We start from the raw sequence: 22,405 nt of genomic DNA, 5'->3' as shown, positions 1-22,405 counted from the left end.
ACGAAGCACTGTAGGAAGGCCTTCATCTTCTTAAAGAATAACTGTGCTCAGACACAATCATCTCAGGCAGCGTAAATCAAGTCTATTTCTTTCCTTTCATGTCACCCCTTTAATAGTTGGAGGGAGAATGTGTCTCTTGGTCTTCTCTAGACTAACACACCTCATGCATCATCTATTCCAACCATGAACATATTTTTCAGGTACCTCCCAATATGTTCACTCAACACATGGCTCTCCCATAGTTTACCAGTGCTGGTACCCAGAAATGAACTCAAATACTTACTGGACACACATACACACAAGTAAATGTCTGAGAGGAATGCTATCACTAAAAATGTAGCTGCAAAGTTATTTTTAAATATTCAGTGAGATAAAATATCAGTTGATTTTTTCTTACCATACTTTGCTCATTTCAGCAAAGACGGCTAGTTGCCCCTAATATCTCTCCACCTCTTTCTTTCCTTGGTAGTAGACTCCCTGAGAGTTAGCCAGACATACAGTCACCCAGCTGAAATCCAGATTTTCCTGCTTTCTTGTATCTAAATGTGATCATCTGACTTAAACACTGATCAATGTGCCTCTTCCCCACTCTGGTTCTTGCACCTACTTAGAATGGAGAGATCTTTGTCCTTTGTGCCCACTTAGAACAGTGATTAGGTGAGTGCCTCTGGTTTAGAGCAGTCTTTGCAAGCAATGGATACCCAACAACTATTTATCAAATAAATTGTTAAATGACTCAGATGTCAGTGGATGGTATGGGCAGCTTAAATGGCAGGGAGGTTCCCTTCTCCTGTCTGACGGCAGGAATGTGGATGGAATGGTTGGAACTAAGGCAAAAACCTTGCATCATGAGGTGCAGGGAAAAACATATGCAGAATCTCATGTGCAGAGAGTAACAAAGCATCAAGGCAGAAGGAGTGCCAGTCCCTGGTTACTACGCTGCTTGCGTGAACCTCTGGAATGTGCAGTTTTCTGTTCCTTGCATCAAGCTACTTAGACCACTCCACTATTCTAAAGTTATTTTCATCGCAGTTCAGTTTTATTTGCCAATTTTATGTATGTCAAGTCTTTTCTCTTTCACTAAAGGCCCTAAACCACCAACTCCAGGGTTACAAGAGAGAAACAGAAATTCTGAGTGATAAACAACTGCCCATCATGTGACTCTCTACAGCTCAAACCACAATCATTGCTGAATGAGCAGTTCTTCTCTCTGCCATCTGTCTTCAATCACTACAGGTAACTTAGGAAGCTGAGAAAAGCTTCACTAGTATTTTAGCTGACTCAGTTTACTTTTAGAACTAGCAGGAGACAAATAAGAACAGAGAGATTGGGATATTCTAGGACACATTAACATCAAGTGGCAGTCACTCAGTCGTCTCTGACTCTTTGTGACCCCATGGACTGGAGCCCACCAGGCTCCTCTGTCCATGGCATTTCCCAGGCAAGAATTCTGGAGTGGGTTGCCATTCCCTTCTCCAGGGGATCGTCCTGACCCAGGAATCAAACCTGGGTCTCCTGCATTGCAGGCAGATTCTTTACATGTGAGCCACCAGGGAACCCCAGGACATATTACAATAGTATTTAATATATATTTTAAATTGAACATGCCAAAGTTTTTCTAAATAACCATGGCTTACAGAGAAAACTGCACTGTAGCCCTCTCTCACCCCACATACAAAAAACTGTTCAAAGTGTGAGGCCAACTTGAATTTGAAGATGAGCTCAGGGTATGCTAATTACAGTGGGTTTACCTAACATATGAATATGTCATGCACCATGATACATATATGGCCTTTTGTGGCTTATAAATCAGTATCTTATAAATGCATTATTTCATTCAATCCCTATAACTTCTCTTGCAACTGAGTTTATCAATTTTAAGTAACAGTTGCCTTCAAAACTCCTCTCCCAGGCTCCATTAATCCTGTCCAAATTGCTAGGCACTTAGGATTCCTTCCTAAAGAAATGTGATTTGTCTTTTCTCATGTTGGCATGAAGGAAAGAATAAATTGATTTTATCATTTTCTGCACCCTGCCTCTCCTTTGAAGGGTACTTACCTAATGAGTGGCTCTCTCAAAAGGGATCCTAGATCAAAGAGGCCAACAGGATAATGCCTTGGAATAAGCCTCTGTCTTACCTCACTGTAAACTTCCTAAAATAGCCCAGTGTATACAAAAGCTTCTGAGGCTATCTGGAGAAGATTCGAGAATGCAACAATACCCAGTAAATTAAGGCGGCTCTCACAATGTCATCAGATGAGTTAAATTATAGATGTCCCTTTAAAATCTTTACATTAAGTATGAGAAATCACCACAGAAAGTCTAAACTACACACTTCACATTATGTAACTTTTAACCAGCTCTCAAACCCCTTATTCATTCAGTATTTAATACTAAATGGAACAGATCAGTTAGCCTGCCTGTCTGCCTATTAAATTACTGTGCTAGTTTAAATTGTCTGAGCAAATGCACACAGATAGATTTTAAGCACAGAATCTCATGGCCTTCAATTCCTTTTAGCTACAGATATCAAATTCACTTGCCACAAATTAAATAATCGAGCTTGTTACTGGAATGTAAGCTCATTAACTGGTATTAATAAAACCAAACATATAGAATGATGTTCTTAATATTATTTTAATAAAATCCCTTTTAAATAGAAGCAAATGTAACAAAGACAAACCATTATGAAATGTTTTAGTAAGAGGTTTTAGATATTTTTTATGTAAAAGAATAATATTATACACAAGGGAAGGAGAATATTATGTTCTTCTGTGAAAATGTATGGTTGGGAACCATTAGCTTCTTCCAGTGTGGGAATAATGACTGGCAGTTGGAATACTAACCAATGAAGATTAAACTGGAAAAAATATTTATCTGGGGGGAGGAATCCTATACAAGAGAGAGTCAAAGACTCTCCACTAGGCTCAGATCCTAGAAGGTTTCTCAGACTATAGGGAGTGACATGGCATTTCCCTCTCTACTCCCAAATAATCAGGAGGTCCTTACCAATGGAAAGAGCTTTCTAAGTGGGATTCTAAACTTCTTTGGTTCCACAAGAAGCTACTTTATTCATCTAACTATTTATTTATTTGCTTATTTATTTGTCCATTCATTTCAATCACTCATTTTACTAAAATGCAAACTTGATAAGGGCACACATTTTCACTTGTCCACCTATAGCAGTGGACATTCATTCCTCAAATGCACCATTCAGCAAGCAAAAGAAGGATTTACAAAACACAAAAATACAATCTAATTTTGTTAAAAATAAATAAAGAGCATTTGTAAAGGTAGACATCAAAATACTATTAGTATCTATCTCTGCATGGTAGGATCATATGCAATTTTGTTTCTTTTTAATTTTGCTCTTTCTTTTTTTCTCCTTCTAGAATGCACAGTATTACCTGAACAAATATAAAATAAAAATAAATTTATGAAAAATAAAAGGCTGCCTGTCCTGTGGACAGGGCTCAGCTGAAATCTATGTAGCTCTGAAACAAAAACCAAGACAAGCGGTAATGTTAATTACATGGAAAGCTATTTCAGTCCCATATAAGGATGAAGGAGCTACCTTCGAGAGCCATGGAACGTGAACCACCACCTTATGAGCCCATGGCTTCCAAGGCAAGTGGTCTTCACCAGGCCTGGTGAATTCCTTATTATGTGGACAGCAGTCTGGCTTATATAGGCTGGAAGGCTGCACCCAGCTGTTTTCCAATACTATAACTCTGCGTCATTTAATTTTGCAACAAATTTAACAGACACCATCTCTCATTTCAAAATCCCCTTTTATGTTTCAAAGTGCTTTTACATATGCTAGTTTATATTAATTTCAGTTTAGTATTTTTTTTAAAAAACCCTGTTACTGTAAACCCTGTTACTCCCTGTTCTATGGAGTAGGTACGGCAGGTAATATCTACCTCCATGTCACCAAAGAAAAAAACCAAGGCAACCAGAGAGCGACCTCCTTTAAGGTTATGGATGAGTTATGAGACCACATCTTGTTTCTCTTGATTCGTGGCCCTACCCCTCTTCCTAACACCATTCGGCTTTTCCCATGTACCAGGATTTCCCAGTCCTGGGTAGACTTGCCTAAAGTTTCTTGCACACTTGCCTGTCCGTTGAATGGAAAACAACAGTGGCACAGAGTGATAGTAAACACAATGGCACATCCAGCTGACTGTTCACGCTAACATTGACTCAGTTAATGCCCAATAACCAATACGTCAACTCAACTAAATCAAGATTCACCAAACCGTTTGGTTGACTAGAACATCTGAAGAGGCTGGTAAATCTAACTGGGGTTCTCAGTCAATTTAACTGCCCTGCACCTGTGTCCCCATAGTCCTCGGAAGAACCCTGTTAGTGGGGCTTCTGGGCCAGTTCAAGAGTGAATGAGGTTCATATTGGGCTTAATGAAGCAGAGCTTTGTTACTTTTACCAAAGGAATTAACAGAGGAATTTTCTATTTATTTTGCAGTGGCAGCAGATTAAGCACTTCGGCAATAATGTGGCAATTCACCCAAAGAGGTCTTAGTTAGGTGCTATCTGAAATCATGAAATTAAGTGGGAAAACATACACATGGAAAAGGTTTATATGTTTTAGAAAAATAAACCCAAATTTTAGACAAATGATACTCTTCACAAAGTATACTAAACAAATGACATATTTTCATTGGCTGATAGCGCCATTTACACACATATTTCATTTTCCATGTGCCAAGCCCTCCTCTGAGTGCTTCTCTTCACAACCACCCCACGAAAGCCATTACAGGAGGAAACCATAGGATCAGCAATGTTAAGGTCATTTTCCCCCAAGTCACACAACCACCAAGTGGACGCAACAGGATTTCAACCCAGCTCTGACAACTCAAAAACCAGCAAGCTTCACCATTACTTGTTCTCTGAAAATTCTGGAAATATATGCTCTTTTTATAAACAGGAAATAATGAAAGTTTCCTTATAATGGCATAATAAATCACTCCAGGAGGTGTAGAGTTAACTTGGGAACAGCTGCAGAACAATGAGAAAAATTAGCCTGAATTGACACATAGCAACACACAAGGAGGCAGAAGCTGGGTAAGTGAAAGAGAGCGAATAAAGGCTGATGGAATCAATGTACTGCTATTATTAATAAATTACTGATCACATCAATAACGTCACAAATGCTTGAAATACATTTCTTCCTAAGTACACAAAATCCAGCCTCCAGCATTCAATCTATTCATTCCATCAGGGAGCAATTACTGAGCACCAACCATATGCAGGCACTGTTCTAGGCAGTAAGATTTCTGCAGTGATTCAAACAGACAAAAGTTCTGGACCTGGTGGAGTTGACATAACTGCATGAAAAAATGAGGTAGTAGAAACGGAGTCTGAACAGATTTTGGGTTTAATCCTGGCCAGATGTCTTTAAGCAAATTACTTGAAATCTCGCTGAGTCTCAGTTCCCTCACCTCTAAACTGAGGATAATAATATCTGTTTTTATTATATCATCTTTTATTAGGAAAAATGGGAGTTTATATGTGGAAAAAAACTACTTATTCTTTGGTCTAGGAGAAACTGAGGTAGTTGACAAGGAATAAAAGTTTTGTCCTCATTATTAAATCCTTCAAAATATTTCATTCCATATTTTCCATGATCTAAGCTTTCTGGGTTTAATACTAACCATGTGTAAGACTTGCAGGGTCAGGGTAAGGTTATTCTTCCATACCTAGCCACCAATTTCAAAGTCTATGTTACAGGCTTAAGATGCTATAATTCTGTACATTTCCCCTTACTTTGGAAGGAGGCTGGATTTAAATCATACTTTAGTGATTATTTCATTTAAAGACTTAGAGAGATGCTGCTTCTTGCCTAATTTTTCAGAAATAGATTCATAGCAATTGATTATCTCTAAAATCTTTGAGTAATTATCTTTACTGTGTTCTTTCATGGTGATATTATTTCACTGTGAGAATGATATAAAAGCTAGGTGAAGGTGGGTGTGTCACAGGCCCACAGGAACAACCATTGCCCGACAAGCAGTCACACCTTATTGATTAAATCAAAGAAAGACATTTGTTCCAGTCTCCTCCCCTACCCAACCCCCACTCCCATCCAGTCCTTACCTACCCAATGAGACAGGGGGGCAGGGGCATTTCCAAGCCTGTTTTTATCAGCCGAGCAAATCAGAGTCCTGCTTTCTAAACAAAGAGGTGCCAACCTTGAGACTATGAAAGCCAACACAAGCCAGGCATTGTACACAAGTGAAAAGAATATAATTAGCAAAGTTATAGTCACAATTAGGAAATACCTCCTCAGAAAAGTTTCCATTTAACCCTGACCAGGACTTCAATTACCATTGTGCTTAACAAGGCCTCTGTCTCTTGGCCAGCTCAAACCTTTTCGACAGATCTAAGAATAGTAGTGCCGTCCACAAAACACAGAGTCACAAAACCTTATGTTGGATTTTTTTTTTCTTTTTTGAATAACAGATGTGAAAAATGTGCACATTGGGACATGGAAGCTATAATTTGAGAAAATAAGAAGCATTAGTCACAGAACCAACTAGTCAAGTGTTAGCTAAATGATTCTCTCCAAGCTCTTTCCTCCTCTTCTTTAGCACTCCCTTTCTCATCCCTACAGAGAAGTTAGAAAAGAATGACTGAGAAAGCAAAAATGGGCACTCACTTCATCTCTAGGATCTCCTCCAGCTGCTTCCTCCTCTCTGTCCGGAGGTTGGCCAGGTGCGCTTCTTTCTCAGCCAGGGACTGCTGCGTGGAGGCAAGGCGAGCCTTGGTGGCATCCAGCTCCTGTCTGGTCTTCTCCAGTGCATTCATCAGCTCTTCTATCTGAAAAGCGCATGGGACGCAGTGTGTTATTTCTCCTCCATTCAAGCACAAGGTGTACCTTGCGTTCTGACAACAGACACAAAGGGATTAAAGCCATTCTTGAGCTGGGCATTGTATCCCAGGGTCCATTCTTTCTTTGTCACTACTTAAAAATAAACATTTCAAACACAAGAAATGTCCAAATTTCTCCAAGGTCCTCATTCAATTGGATTATCCAATAACTTTTATAGAAACTACTTAATGTATTTATTAGAACTGGTAGGTGAGTGGCTTGACCCAATTTCAACCTGTGTTTGGCAAAAATCTCAGATACTGCCTCACAGTTGGCTGAAGGCAACACTCAAATGCACTTTGCCCGGCACAATATACTTTTGTGTGTACGCTCCAGAGCATTCTGACAGGAAGCTACTCTCCGTGTTTCAAATTCATTCATGTTTTAGCCTATCCAAGGCTTGTTTGGCAAAAGCGATTTGATGGCCAAGGGGCCCCAGGGGTCCCCCTCTCACCTCACCTCCCTGTTTCACATTCAGGAAGCGAGGTTTGGCCAAAGGTAAACAGAATCCCAGCCACAAAAGGTTCAAGTTTGGTTTGCCCCTGAAGTCTGAGAGGGTTCTAAACTTGAAATAAATGACATGTAACTTTTATAGGGTGCTAATACACCATAGAAATAAGCCAGACTATCAAATATCCAGAGTTTTCAGCCAGGTCCCAAAAAATTGGACCAGGGAGCCCCAAGGCAAGGCCTTATCCTTCCCGAACCACTGGAGACTTTTAAAAGCCAACACACAACAAAGAAGGCTGGTGTTTAATGGTTCTTTTCCAGAGCCTTCCGTGGAGCAAGCTGGTGAAATGCCATCCCTCACACAGATACAGGCTGCATCCACCCTGAGGACTTAAAACCATGATTTCAGGAAGTTTCTAGACTCCAGAGTTGATGTTTGGGTTTCTAAGTCACCCCTTCCAGCTGAACTTGGCAGAATGGGATCATCTATCACTAAAGTCAACAGAACGCCCTTCAAAACGTGTCAATGACATGTTAAGTTCCAATTCATAAAGACTTTCTACACAATTTCTGCAGTTATACATGGAATTTATTCAGAATAAGCATGATAGTTCACATCCAAGGTAAATTACAGGCTTTTAAAATTCAGAAAACCCTTCATTTTGGCCTGATAAAAAGAGGAAACTTGATGACCAGGTAATATAAATAAAAGCCAAAACCAAAAACAGTTCTAAAAGCAAGGAATATAGAGCATAACCTTTGAAAGTCACAGAACTACACAGGGATAAACAGCATTATTTTTTAACACACAAAATTTAAATATTAAAAAGCAATCACACTTTTTAGTTACTCATATAAGTTCATAGAATATCATAAATATGACTAGAAGCCTTTCTACAAAACAATACTTGATGAGGCTGAAGCAGAAGTGTTTTTGTCTGTTTTACCCTATTTTTTATACATTCAGTAGCAGTGTTGCTTTTTAAAAGATCAATATTATGGTCATTCCAAGCATCAGCTCAGATACAGTCTGCCTGATCCTCTACTTGGGATGGTCTATGTCCTCATGACTCCCTTTCCTTTTTTAATTAAAAAAAAAATTCCAAATGTATTATCGATGTCAGAGAAGAGGGAGGGTGTCCAGGATTCTCACCTGCTGAATCTCTTATTAGTTGAGCTGGCCTGCTTGCAATCCACAGACACAGAATGCTACTTTGTCGGTTTCCAAGCTCTTAGTTCACCTGCCATGTGACTGCATACAGCAGACACTAAAGAGTTTTATATTAAACCAGCTTTAACAATTACACCTTAGATCACTGTCATTTCCAGGCAGAAGCATTTAAGAACTAGCAATCAACCACAACCTTCCCTTTTCCTGGCCATAATGACTTCAGAAGCATGTTTCAGATGATGTCTCCTTCAGCCTGAGTCCCTGAGTGACCACAATGAAGCTAAAGGCCAAACCATACCACATAAGCAAGGCAGCACCTTCATCGTGTTACAACATGAGATGAGAGGCTGTTACCTCCAGTGTGACTTGGATTGTCTTGACTGATGAACTGTCACACTCCTTATCAAGTGTCTATAACACCTGCCTCCATCTCCCTACCACCAGGTCCCTCTCATTAAGAGGACGTACTTTTTATTCTTGCTCTCCCAACACTTGCAGGCCACTGATACCCTCCTTCTTGCCATATGTCTTTTCTTAATGTGTAGTTTGCACAGCTGAATGGTTCCCCAACTTCTTCTCTTCATTGGAAGTAATATTTTAGCTGGCTATATCTATGAAACTTGTGCCTTAAAAACGGTCAGATTTGAAACATGTCTCTATAACTTACTATATGACTGACACAAGTTTCTTTATCTCTTTTGGCTTTGGGTTCTTCACCTGGAAACAGGAAATTATGTTGTTTATTCCTATTAGATGTTTGTGGGTATTACATGGGATGACATAGCCTCTATATCATTTATTCTTCTAATTAATATCAATAAAATAACACTTTCCCTTAAAATAAGGTATACACATATGGAATCCAAAAGACAGGAAATTAAAAAAATTTTTTAATATAAGGATAATTATATTCTTTTTAACTAAGATTACCCAAAATACCACCACATGGAGATAAACACTCTGAACATTTTAATTTCTCCATCTCTCTCTTATTCTTTTACATATTATATATAATTGAGATGTATGTATAATTTTGTAAACTGTTTTAAATATATATATATATATATATATATCATTAGAAAGTCCCCCTTCTTATTAGATAGCCTCTCTGAAACACAGTGTAATGGGTGAGTGGGACTGTATCCATTCCCCATTCACCTATAAGCCAACCTTTCCCTTGGGTTCTCAGAAGCTCTCCTTAGATTGAGAACTTCCTTCTCCTGTTTCTTTTGCAAACTCTTCACCTTCCTGCTTCCATAACTGGACCTTTCCCTTCATGACTCTGTCCCAGAGACATTTTCCTCATTCACGTGGCTTCTCAGAGGAGGACTGAGGTTTGTCTCCATAGCTCTCACCACTATTCTGATACTTTTCCAAACTTTGTCTCCTTTTATTCACTTAACATCTTTCACATGCACTGAACCACTTGGTGATCACTTCCATTTAGATGTCACAATATCACTTTGAATTCAGGACAATCCATGCACACCTATCTAAATGAGATTCCTGACAACCTACCCCAGCTCTCTGCACCTGCCATTCCCTATCACATTGGTGACACTTTAGTCCAGTGTCCTGAGCTTTTCTCAGTGACTCATGTTTAAGAACCACATTTGTGTCTTCCCTCTCTTTCCTCTTTGTTTTCTCTTCATCAGCAAGTCTATTTTGGAAACACTTCCTGAGACATCATCTTTTTCTATCACTACTTTTTATGCTTGCAGCTTGAATCCCTTCCCCTCCCACATTTCTGACAAGATTGAAAATAAGTGTGTGTGTGTGTGTGTGTGTGTGTGCGCACGTGTGTTCCCAGCCTTTGTTCCTACTCCAACCCTAAACAAGAACTTGGCTTTGCCTGATCAGCTTCTTCGCTGTCAGAGGTCTCTCTCAGCCAGGACTGTGCCTGGATTTTAAGAAACAGGTAGTAGAGTGAACCAGCAAAACTGAGTGCAAAGGGACAGTGCTTTGAAGGGCAGGCTATGACAGTCTGTGATACAAAGTAGGAGACAGGAGTGAGAGGAAGAGAGTCATGAGCCTGGAGACTGGGTACACAGACGTTTTGTTTTAAGGTTTTGTTTTGAATAAGATGACTGAGGAAGAAGAGAAAAGAGGAAGGGGGAAAAGTTGCTAGGTGTTATTCCTGGGGTCCCTTCAATGTTTTCCAAAGACACAGACTCTGAAGGTTAGACTTTCCTTTTGATTTTTTTCAGCTGTTTTGACTTTGTGTCTTTGGATGTGACTTTGAACTGGGTGAGCCAAGATGTCTCGTGGGATTTATTCTTACAACTTACCTCCCTACTTCCAGGAAAAAATGCCTGAACCATCAATATTTCACCAAAGTATCACTGGTCTGGTTCCAACATCTCAAGGGGCTCCTGACTACCGGCAGTTGTGGTCTTCGAACTCTGTTCCCTAGACCACCATGAGTTCCAAAGAGGCATCTGGGGGCTGATACACAGGCCAGTGGGGTGGGAGGGGGGTGAGTCAGCAGAGAGCTCCATCCCCTATCTCACGCTCAAAGGGAGTTGTTCCACTTTGTCTTCTACACAGCATTTCACTTAAAATTTAATTTGAATATTTTCAGTTTTAAATATTTTGAATATTTTTATATAAAATATATAAAAATATTTAATATATGTAAATATATAGGTATGTATTTATACATAATTAAAATATTTTAAATATGGAGAATGGTTAAAATCATGGATTAAGAAACCAGACTGCACTAATAACACATGCTTTACCATTTATTATAGAGCCTTGGGAAACTGTCTGAGTTTCTCCATCTGTAACAATAGTATGTCTCACTAGAACTACTTCAGGTATTAAGTGAAGCAATGAAAGTAAAGCTGTTAGCATGGGGACTGGCAAATATGAAAACACTTAGAACATGCTTAACAGAAGAGATAGCACAGCATAGTGATTACAAACAGAACTGGGGAGTTAGCCTACCACTTACTATCTGTGTCCTTCTGAGTCAGTTATAAAAACTTTCTGAACCCAGCTTCCTTGTGATGCGGGAACTTAGCTAAAAGGAGTTTGGTGAAGATTCAATGGGTTAATGTGTATGATGCACTAAGAACAATGCCCAAGTACTTGGTGCCACAGAAGCATCAGTTCTCACTAAGAGAGGGCCAATTTAAGTATTCAACCCATTTTATGTTTGCTTATTACTGAATTCAAGATTCTGTGCCTGCTGTCACCTATCTTCAGCAACAACAACAACAACAACACACACACACACACACACACACACACACACACACACACACACACACACACACACACACACACACACACACACACACACCCCGGACTACCCATAGTGCTGTGCTGTGCTAAGTCGCTTCCACTGTGGCCAATTCTTTGTGACCCTATGGACCATAGCCTGTCAGGCTCCCCTGTCCAGGGGGTTCTCCAGGCAAGAATACTGGAGTGGGCTGCTGTGCCCTCCTGCAGGGGATCTTCCCGACCCGGGGACTGCGCCCACATCTCTTAAGTCTCCTGCAGTGGCAGGCAGGTTCTTCACCACTGGTGCCACCTGGCAGGCCCGGACTACCCTATAGTGACCCCTCCAGTTACTGAAAGTGCCTCCCCTTTAAGGCTCTGCCACAGAGCGCTGGTCTCCTTCATGGGTTCAGTGATATAAATCTGGAGCTCTGAAAACAGGCAGACCTGGATCAAGTTTGGGTTCCATCAATACGACCTCTGTGACCTTAGGACAATCTAAACCCAATGCTTCCTAAACTCTGCCACACATTTGAGCCCTTAAGAAATATTTTTAAAATCCTGATGCCATAGTCACACTCCTACCAATTAAATGAAAACATCTGAGGGTAGGAGTCTGGCATTAGTACTTTATTATAAAAGCAGGTGATTCTGAAGTGATAGCAAAGTGCAACCTACACTGGGAAGCCTGGACATTACTGACCTTTTTCTCAGCCCGCAGGTCCTCCTCTATAAAGTAGGGGGAGGAAACAGAAGTCACCACACAGGGCTGGCACAAGCATAAAGGGAGACAATACACCTCGAGCATCCAGCCCTCTCTGTTAGACATCCTGCAAGCGTCCAGGGCGCGATGGTTACTACTGTCCCAAGGCTGGGCTGTTGGTAGCATTATTTTCACCCAAGTGCCTTCGGCTGTTACCTTCTGCACCCGACTTTCTACCACCTCATCAAACACCATTTCACGGTTCTGCACAACCCTTTCATGTGTGTGCTTCGTTGCCACAACTGGATTGTAATCCTCAGAGGGCAAGGACCACGTCTCCATTCTCTCTGGAAGGCCCTTCAGCCCCTGACATGGAACCAGTGTCCACACTCAATAAATACCTGAGGTATGAGAGGAAAGGGAGTGCAAAGATGTGATTCTGAAACACCCTCCTCTGACCCTCTTAGTGCAATGATGGATGAAGTGTAAGTCTGAACTTGATACTTTCCTACCCCATAAATCAATGGTCCCCTTGCCATCCTCACCAAACGCCCTTCAAGTTCTTGCTCTCTGTTTGCCTCAAGCACCTTCTCTTTGCTATGGAGACAAGAGGGCTCGGATACTTGGCCCCTGCATGGAGGGAACTCTATGCTCATGGCCAACTGGAAGCCATCAAGAGCACCCAGGAACCCAAGAGTTTCCAGATGGCCTGATAAAAAAACTACCCCAGGCCCTGAGCTGGGGTAGACGCAAGCAGCTTTTAACCCCGCTCTGCACTCCACTCACTCTGCTGGGACCTGGGAGACATGCAGGCCTTCCGCCACTGCACCGCCTTGTCTCCCTGGGTGTCTCCTGCATTCAAGGCACTCTGCTAGACACAACACGCTCATCCTCAAAAGCTGTCTGGTTTGGCAGGCAACCCTGAATCAACAACTGTTTAATTACAATAGTAAAAAAAAAAAACTAATATAGAAAAGTACTGAGTGATGAGCAAGAGTTAAAAGCCAATCTTGTCCTAGGCCTCATGGCTGGTCTCCAAGAGCAGGTAGGTAAGTGGGAGTGGCCTGCTAAAAAGGAGGGAGGAAATAAAGCTGGGAAGCCCAGGCTGCAGGGCCCCATGGTCCTGTTCATTGGTGAACTGCTACTGGAAGAATCACAATGATTATGAGCCAATAAATGCTTTTGAAAAATCCAGCAGGAGAGCAACCTGCGTGTCTCAATTCAACACAGCATTTGCTTATTTTGGAAGCACATCTATTGGTAATTCACCAGACAAAAATATTTCCTGGGTGGGGGGGTGGAGTTTAGAGAGGCTGTTTTATTCCTTAAAGGCCATCTGTGATGAGAAAAAGAGAAATCACAGCAACCTCAGAAATCTTCTATAAACATTTAACATGTTCCAGTTAAAAAAATTTCCTAAAAGGTCCCCACATAGGGCAAGATTGGAATTCTGATGCTCTATCTAGAAAGCTAAGATTACATTTTAAAATATACATTGCTTTGGTGTTACATATCTAGAATAATTAAAGGTTTCTTCAAATTAGATGACTTCTTGGTCTCACCAATTAAACAAAACAAAACAAAAATTCCTGTTTGTGTGTCAGTTCTGATTTTATTAGTTATTCTATGTGGCAGATTACAAAAAGTCTCTTATAAAATGGTTAAGTTACCAGGACTATTCGGCTGTATTTGAATAATTCATAATTCTGTATACTTTAAGAATAGTGAAGCTATCAAATGAATTTCTAGAGTCTAATGCTTAAACACCCAGTTCTGGAGAAATGGTCGGAATTTTAAAGTGAATATTGGAGCTTTAAAACAATAAAATAAGAAACCTGTTTAAGACCTTAAATCATTAACATGTGTCAACTTAAACTTACACATACATTTGTGTTGTTTAACTAAATATTTGAAAACCAGATTCTCTCTCAGTTATCTGCCAAGAGCCCAACTGCCCGTTCTGTGTGTCTCTTCCTGACACGTGGCAACATCCAGTGCTTTTCAAGAGGCTCACTTGGCAGGAACTGATCTTCAAATATTTTGATAAAACAATTTTCCCCTTAAATTATATGTCAGCATTGATTTAGTGTCTATCTCGTGTTAATGATTTGGAATTTTTAGACAGCTTTTAAAACCATGTGTTGAAATTACACCGGCTCTACTGCCGCCCCCCTCACCAGCCGTTCCTAGTTTTCTGTCCTCACTGCGTCCCAAGCGCAAGAGGATGGTCGTTTTCAGTTTGCACCAGAACACAGAGCCAGTGAAATGCCCATATCCCAAGTTACAGCAATCTGGAATGTGAATTGGTCCTGGGGGACTAGCTGGGACTTGGCCCAGCTCTGCCCTGGGCAGAGAGAAGGTCACGCTAAGATGAGGTAAAGATAAACGCTGAAACCCTCTCTCCTCAACAGCAACAACTTCTGAGGCACTGATGCTGTGGGTTGAAGGATCTGTTAGAACAAGGACTACTAATCTTATTTTTCCAATTACTCTTATCTTATACTTCTATCTCCACCTCCCTCTCACCTCCCCACTGCTGCCTTAGAGTGACACCTTTTGGAAAAGGTTGAAACTGAAAATCCCCAGACTGTTTTCGGCTTGGACCTGGCTACTCTCAAGATTGTATTTGGGACTTGTTTTCTCCTCGCTGAAGTTTAAACTTCTCTCCGCCTAAACGCGTCACCTCTGATCCTTCAGCTGCAAACAAATACCCCATCAAGCGAGGCTGTTTGGGCTTCAGCTCTTTGATTTTGACAGCACTTTAAACTCCTCCTTTCCCCCTCCTTTCTCAAAGCTTATTAACAAAATCTCACTCCATAGTAAAGGATGGATGGAGAATAAATGTGCAAAATACATCCATTCTGACTGAACAGATTCTGAGTCAGAGTACGGATGAGTAACAGTTTCTCTGGAAGGCCCCTGAGCACTCCTCATCCTAGGCTGCACTTGTTCAGGGGAATCTCCCTTAGAAAAAGGCTGTGGATCTACTTCCGTGTATGCCTGGCATAGCTACTTTTCGAGCAACTGGGAGACATTTTTACTTTATGTGTGCACAGTTCTGCAGCATAGGAAAGAGCCAGTCTTTTCCCTAAGAGTCTTAGGCTCTCGAGGAGCAGTGTGTGCATGCTAAGCCACTTCAGTCATGTCCGAATCTTTGTGACTCCATAGATTGTAGCCTGCCAGGCTTCTCTGTCCATGGAATTTTCCAGGCAAGAGTACTGGAGTGACTTGCCATGCCCTCCTCCAGGGGATCTTCCCAACCCAGGGACCGAACCTACATCACTTCTGTCCCCTGCAATGCCAGGCGAGTTGTCTACCACTAGTGTCACCTGAGAAGCAGTACAAAGAGTAGCTAAGTGGGTGGACTCTGAAGCTGGGGGCTTAGGTCCCAATCAGGATCCAGGCATGTACTGACCCTGGAAAAAGTACTTGAGCTCCATGTACATCAGTTTCTTTCTCTGTAAAATGGGGGTGACAGTTGCACCTCCCAGAATCCTTGTGAAGAATACCTGACTTACAATAATTACACATTTGCCACACAGAAAGCACATTATCACCAACAGCGATGTTAGTTTTAAAACCAGCTCTTATTTTTCAGCCTATTAGAGCATGAGAAAGCAAGATAAAGGGTTGAACTTCCATGTTCTTACATTTTCAGAAAGACAACATTTTCCATCTTCAATGGAACAGTGAAATTTTTTACTCTGAAATCTATATCAAGCCAAATTAATTACCTACAAAATATACTAAACTCCAATCAAAATTATAAAGGAACTCACGAAGATATCAGAGCAGCATGGTCCCATAAAACTTCCTGTGATGATGGCAAGGCCCTAATTTGCACTTTCCAATACACATTCCATTAATTACATGTGGCTATGAAAGTGAAAGTCGCTCAGTCCTGTCCAACTCATTGCGACCCCATGGACCATACAGTCCATGGAAATCTCCAGGCCAGGATGCTAGAGTGGGTAGCCTTTCCCTTCTCCAGGGAATCTTCCCAACCCAGGGATCGACCCCAGGTCTCCTGCATTGTGGGCAGATTCTTTATTCTCTGGGCCACCAGGGAAGCCCATATGTGACTACAGAGCACTGGAAATATGACTGGTAAACTGAAGAACTGATTTTTTTTTGTTTTTTAGTCTTAATTAATAAAAAATTTTAATTTAAATATCCATATGTCTAGTGGCTACTGTATTGGAGAGAGCGAGAGCATTCGAATTTTTCAACTTATTGTCAAATGGTGACATGTAAGAATTATTTCAATTTTTGTGGAAAGTTGTTTTTTTTTTGAGCATATGAGAAAATTGTTTATTTGGTCACACCACACTGCATGTGGAGTTTTAGTTTTCAAACCAGGGATTGAGCCCAAACTCTGCATTGGAAGTGCAGAGTCTTAACTACTAGATTGCCAGGGAAGTCCCCCCCCAAAACTCTTAAATTTCTTTAAATTCTGTACAACTCAAGAATTAGCATTTGACCCAGTGACTTCACTCTAGGAATTTATTCTAAAGATATAATAAATGTGTTCATCACATTGTTGTTTATAAAACTCAGAATAAAAATTATGTATATATACGTACATATATATGTTCATGTATATAGAGAAACATATATAAACACAAGTACTTATACAAACATACACATACATACCCTCACCTTCCAAAGAAATTAAATAAATTGTGTGTCTGTGTGTGTGTATAGGTGTTACAAAGAAATCAGATAATATACTGCAGGCATCAGTTGTTGAGATGTTGGTCATAGGTTAAACACTAAGTAGAAACATTTAACAGAGAAGAAAGATGTTAACAAAACCTGAGAAAAACAGGTTAGTAAATGATAAACACAATACCATCCCAATCATATGTGGGTTTCTAAATGAATATTCATAGGAAAAAAAAAGAAGGAACGGCATCAAAATATACATGACATGATTGTTCCTGAGGTTAGATTTCAGGTAATCTATATTCTTCTTCTTTGTACTTTTTGATACAACTATGAATCATTAATGTAAAAAGAGTGTAAGTTTTAAAAATTGCAACCATATTTATGAAACAGAAACAGAGTCACAGACACAGAGAACAGACTTGTGGTTGCTAAGGGGGAGACGAAGTGGGAAAGTGAAGTGCTGGGAGTTTGGGATTAGCAGATGCAAACAATTATATATAGGATGGATAAACAACAAGGTCCTTCTGTATAGCACGGAAAACTATATTCAGTATCTTGTGTAAATCATAATGGAAAAGAATATAAAAAAGGATATACACACACATACATATATGTATAACTGAATCACTACTATACATTAGAAATTAGCATAACATTGTAAATCAACTACACTTCTTCAATAAATTTTTTTTAAATTTAAATTGCATCAAAAGAAGGTCTCGGCAGAAAGTACTTCTGCTCCCGTGGAAAAATTAGTTGCTGGGAGAGCATCACCTCCAAAGGATAGTAATAAAGCAGGGAGGGGCCCTCTGGTGGCAGTTATGGTGGCAACTACTGTCAGCCAAAAGGACCTTAAGACAGGCCACACTTCCTAGCATGGTTTCTTTGCCCTTGACAGTCACTTAGATTTATGCTGATTATAATCCAGGTTCACCAGGGAGTGCCTGAGTGTTAGTGACTCCACAGCTGTCATCAGCCATTCCTGGCACCTCTACCCTGCCCCAGAATGTGCCTGAATGTTGCTCGTTTCAACTTGCTCCCTCATAAAGTTCCTGTGGGTTTTGAAGCCCAGTTTGGTGGCTTGCTTGTCTAGCATTTTCTACTTTTATTATTGTTATTATTGATTCTGAAGCACTCAAAATGAGTTGGCAGGCCCTCCAAAATCAGAAGCATTTGTCCATGTCCCTTGACCGCTTATATATTAGCAAGGTCTACGCATTCCCATTCAACAAATCAGGGCAATATTTTCAAATAGACTTCTTTCCTATGATGTGAGGATCAGCTGAGTCAGTTCCAAGGAGGGAAAATGAAAAAAGGAGGGATCTTTCATTCTGAGTCCTCCTACTGGAGTAGCTCTGCAGGAGATGCCTATTGATGATGGCAGATTTCAATCAGGCCAGATCAGGCCTGACCCCAAGCCCTTTCCTGGTCCCCTCCAAATCCCGGCATCACAGTTCTATCTACCTTGAGCAATAGGTAGTGTTCTCCTTGTATGCTCCCTTAGACTATAAATACACAGAGTCAAATGCATCCTTGAATGGGTCCACTGGGGCACCTTCACAAACACACAGTAGATGGCCAATGGAGAATTGTGGGTGGGATGCAGAAAAGAAAAGAAGCTACACTGAAGAGAGGTAATCATTACCTCTGATTAACATAATGAGGTATCCTAAATCCCATTTGATCCTCACTTACTCACAAAGAAGCATATCACTGAATTGATGGAAAACTCCAACTTAAAAAGAGTAAGGGACTTACCCAATAATTGCAGATGGCTTACTCTTTACCCGGATTTGAGTCTGATTGTTGAATACAAACGTAATGGGATAATTGTTGGAGGAACTACATGTACTGAGAGACCTAGGAGGACACTCTGGGCCATGAGCTCCTCAACAGCAAGGGAAGACCATGGGTCATTCTCCTCAGTATGCCCAGGCCTGAACATAACATCTAACATAAAACCAGTAGCCACAAATTATGGATAAATACAAATTAGTTAATAAACCTTGGAATAATCCCTCTTAACTCACTGGAGTAGAATATTCACTATGTGCTTTGATTTCAACACTTTTCCAAATTATTTAAGATATGTTTGTATTATGTTTCTGTGATGATATAACAAATGACCACAAACTTGTCAGTTCACAGCTCTGTAGGCTAGAAGTCCAAGCAGGAATCATAGTGTTGCAAGGTTCTCCAACCAGAGTCTCACAAGGTTTAAATCAAGATACTTTCATGGTGAATTCTCATTTGGAGCCCAGGATCATCTTTTAAGCTCATGCAGCTGGAGAAGAATTCAGTTCCTTGCAGATGTATATAGATTTGAGGTCCCCATGCCCTTAAAACTCCTAGCTTCTACAGACAACCTGATTACTTGCCAATGGCCCACTCAAAAGTTTAAAGCCACAGTCCTGATGCTTATGAGAGTCTGTCCCATAATCACATGAGTGACACTGCATCCTACCCACAGTCCTAGGGATTATTTGAGTATGTTCTTCAGAGAGGGGAAACTTCGAGATCATCTTACAATTCTGCCAACAATAGCTTTCTTTACATTACTGATCCTAAAAGAAAAAGGACATGAAAATAAAATACTTTCCACTGTTTAGTTTCCCTTTTTTAAAGACACAAAACTGCATCTCAAAATGTGCACACCAAATATAGTGGAATTTCATTAACTTGATAAAAAGCACTTAACTGAAAAATCTATAGCTACAGCAAAACCTTGAATGCTTTCTAAGATCAGAAGCAAGGCAAGGATATTTGCTTTGCCCCCTCTTATTCAGCATAATATGTGAAATTTCAAATGCTGCAATAAGGCAAGAAATGAATAAAAAACACAAAAATTCCATAGGAAGTATTAAAACCACCCCTATTTACAGATGACGTAACTGTTTATGTAGACATTTACAAAAAACACCTAGAACTAATAAATGCGTTTAGCAAGGTTGCAAGATATAAGATCAACACAAAGTCAACTGCATTTCTATAAACTAACAATGAACATATGGAAACCAAAATCAAAACCTAAAGGCCATTTACAATCACTCCAAAAAAATGAAATATTTAGGTATAAACTTAAAACATGGATGTTATCTGGACATTGAAACTTCTCAAATTCTGATAAAAGAAATCAAAGATTTAAATGCATGGAGAGTCATGGATGAAAAGACTGAAGATAGTAAATGTGTCAATATTTCTCAGATTGATCTATAGGTTCAATGTAATTTCTATTAAATCTCAGCAAGTTTTTTATAGATATAGACAAAGTTATTGTAAAATTTATATGAAAAAGGACAAGTCCATTAATAGCTAAAACAATTCTGATAAAAGAGAATAAAATGGAAGGAATCACTCTACCCAATATTAGGGCCCACAATATAGTTACAATAACCAAGAGAATGTGATGTTGGCAGAGATAGCCACACAGATCAGTAGAACAGAATAGAGAACACAGAAATAGATATACTGTGACAATATTATATCTAAAAGATAACTGTTCAAGTGATGGTTGACAAAAGAGCAAAAACAATTCAATGGATTAAAGATAGCCTTTTCAACAAATGGTGCTGAGCAAATGGACATCCATAGATTGAAAAAAATAAAAGATGTTATATCTTGTACAAAAACACAGTGAATCATGATCTTAAATATAAGACATAAAACTATAAGCCTTATAGAAAAACAATTGGAAAAAAAACGTCTTCTGAATCTAAGGCTAAGCAATGAGTTCTAAGAATTGACACCAAAATCATACATCATAAAGGTAAAGATTAGTAAACCAGACCTCATCAAAACTGAAAAAAAATTGTTCTGTGAAAGAACTTGTTCAGTGGATAGTAAGACAAGCTTGTCTTGTTTGGGAGGAAATATTTGCAAACCACATATCTGACAAACAACCAGTATGAGACTATATATAAAGAACTCTCAAAAATCGACAAGTAAAATTCCTAAAACAATTAGAAAACAGACATAAAGCATGAGAAGACACTGTGGTGAAGAGGACATACACATAGCAAATAAGCACATGGAAACACGTTCCGTATCTTTAGCCACTGGTGAACCACAAACTAAAACCACAATGAAACATCACTATACACCTATTTCAATGACTATAATAATAAGTAGTGTTGATACCAAATGCTGGTGCGGATACAGAAAAACTGGATCCCTCATACAATGCTGACTCAGAATATAAAACAATGCAACCATTCTGGAAAACAACTTGGCAGTTTCTTGACCCAGTAACTATACTCTTTCTATCTTTTATCTCAAAGAAATGAAAACTTAGGTTCACACAAAAACCTGTATATGAATGTCCATAATAGCTTTATTCACAATAGCACCAAACTAGAAACAACCTGGATGTCTTTGACTGGTGCAACGAAGAGGAACAAAGTACTGATATATCCAACAATGTGGAGGAACCACCAGTGAATAAAACTGAAAAATGCTAGTCCCTAAAGGTCATATCCTATACAATTTAATTTACATAATGTTCTTAAAAAGTGAAAATTATAGAAATGAAGGACAGATTATTGGTTGCCAGGGGTAAGAGGTGGAAATGGGGGAGGAATCAAGTACAGTTATGAAGGGCAACGTGAAGTATCCTATAGTTGCTGGGACTGTTCCGTACCTGGACTGTATCACTGTCAAGATCCTGATTGTGATACTATCCTACAGTTTTGCAAGATGTTGCCACTGGGGGAAACTGGCGAAGGATACAAAAGATCTCTCTCTATATTTCTTAAAATTGCAGATGAAGCTGCAATTGTCTAAAAATAAAAGGTTTAATTTCTTTAAAAAAATAATAAGGAACATGCCATGTCTGATAGGCATTCACCTCCATTTGCCAGGGCAAAAGCTGGGGGAGAAGGGAGATGCTCACATAAGGTCTATGAAGCCACTTCCATCTTCTTAAGGAAGATTCCTCTCCAAAATGTTTCAGCTAGGAGGATTTCAGCAGAGAATTTTCATGCTATAAATGACTTCCATTCCCAAGGACAACTACAAATCCAGGTAAAACCATCAGCATTTAGATCAATGGCTTGACACCTACTCACTAAGTACATAAAATCACCTTTGTTGAGTCAAGCGATAGAAATGTCATAGTCATAATCCCCATTGTATAAAATAATCACATATACATACAATAAAACATTTTTAAGTGCCATGTTTAACAATAGCTACCAATGCATCATAAGCCTAATTCATAAAGGTCACTGGCAGATCTGGTTTCCTTACAAATATAATCCAGGTAAGGAAAAAAAAAATTTTTAATCATAGTAAAGTTTCATTA

General features: G+C 39.7%; 1 protein-coding gene across 7 annotated transcripts in view; it reads right to left on the bottom strand.

Moving 5' to 3' along the window:
- ERC2 (ELKS/RAB6-interacting/CAST family member 2) overlaps positions 1-22,405 on the bottom strand; it is a 996,291-nt gene that overhangs the window by 378,392 nt on the left and 595,494 nt on the right. For all 7 annotated transcript variants that reach the window (XM_018038455.1, XM_018038458.1, XM_018038452.1 and 4 more), the window contains one exon: positions 6,677-6,837. In XM_018038455.1, the coding sequence (XP_017893944.1) occupies positions 6,677-6,837 (161 nt within the window). The remainder of the gene's footprint in view (positions 1-6,676; positions 6,838-22,405) is intronic.

The sequence above is a fragment of the Capra hircus genome, chromosome 22 (genome assembly GCF_001704415.2).
Source record: "Capra hircus breed San Clemente chromosome 22, ASM170441v1, whole genome shotgun sequence".
Lineage (NCBI taxonomy): Eukaryota > Metazoa > Chordata > Mammalia > Artiodactyla > Bovidae > Capra > Capra hircus.
The sequence above is the reverse complement of the archived record's forward strand: the minus strand, read 5'-3'. Positions and strand labels throughout refer to the sequence as shown.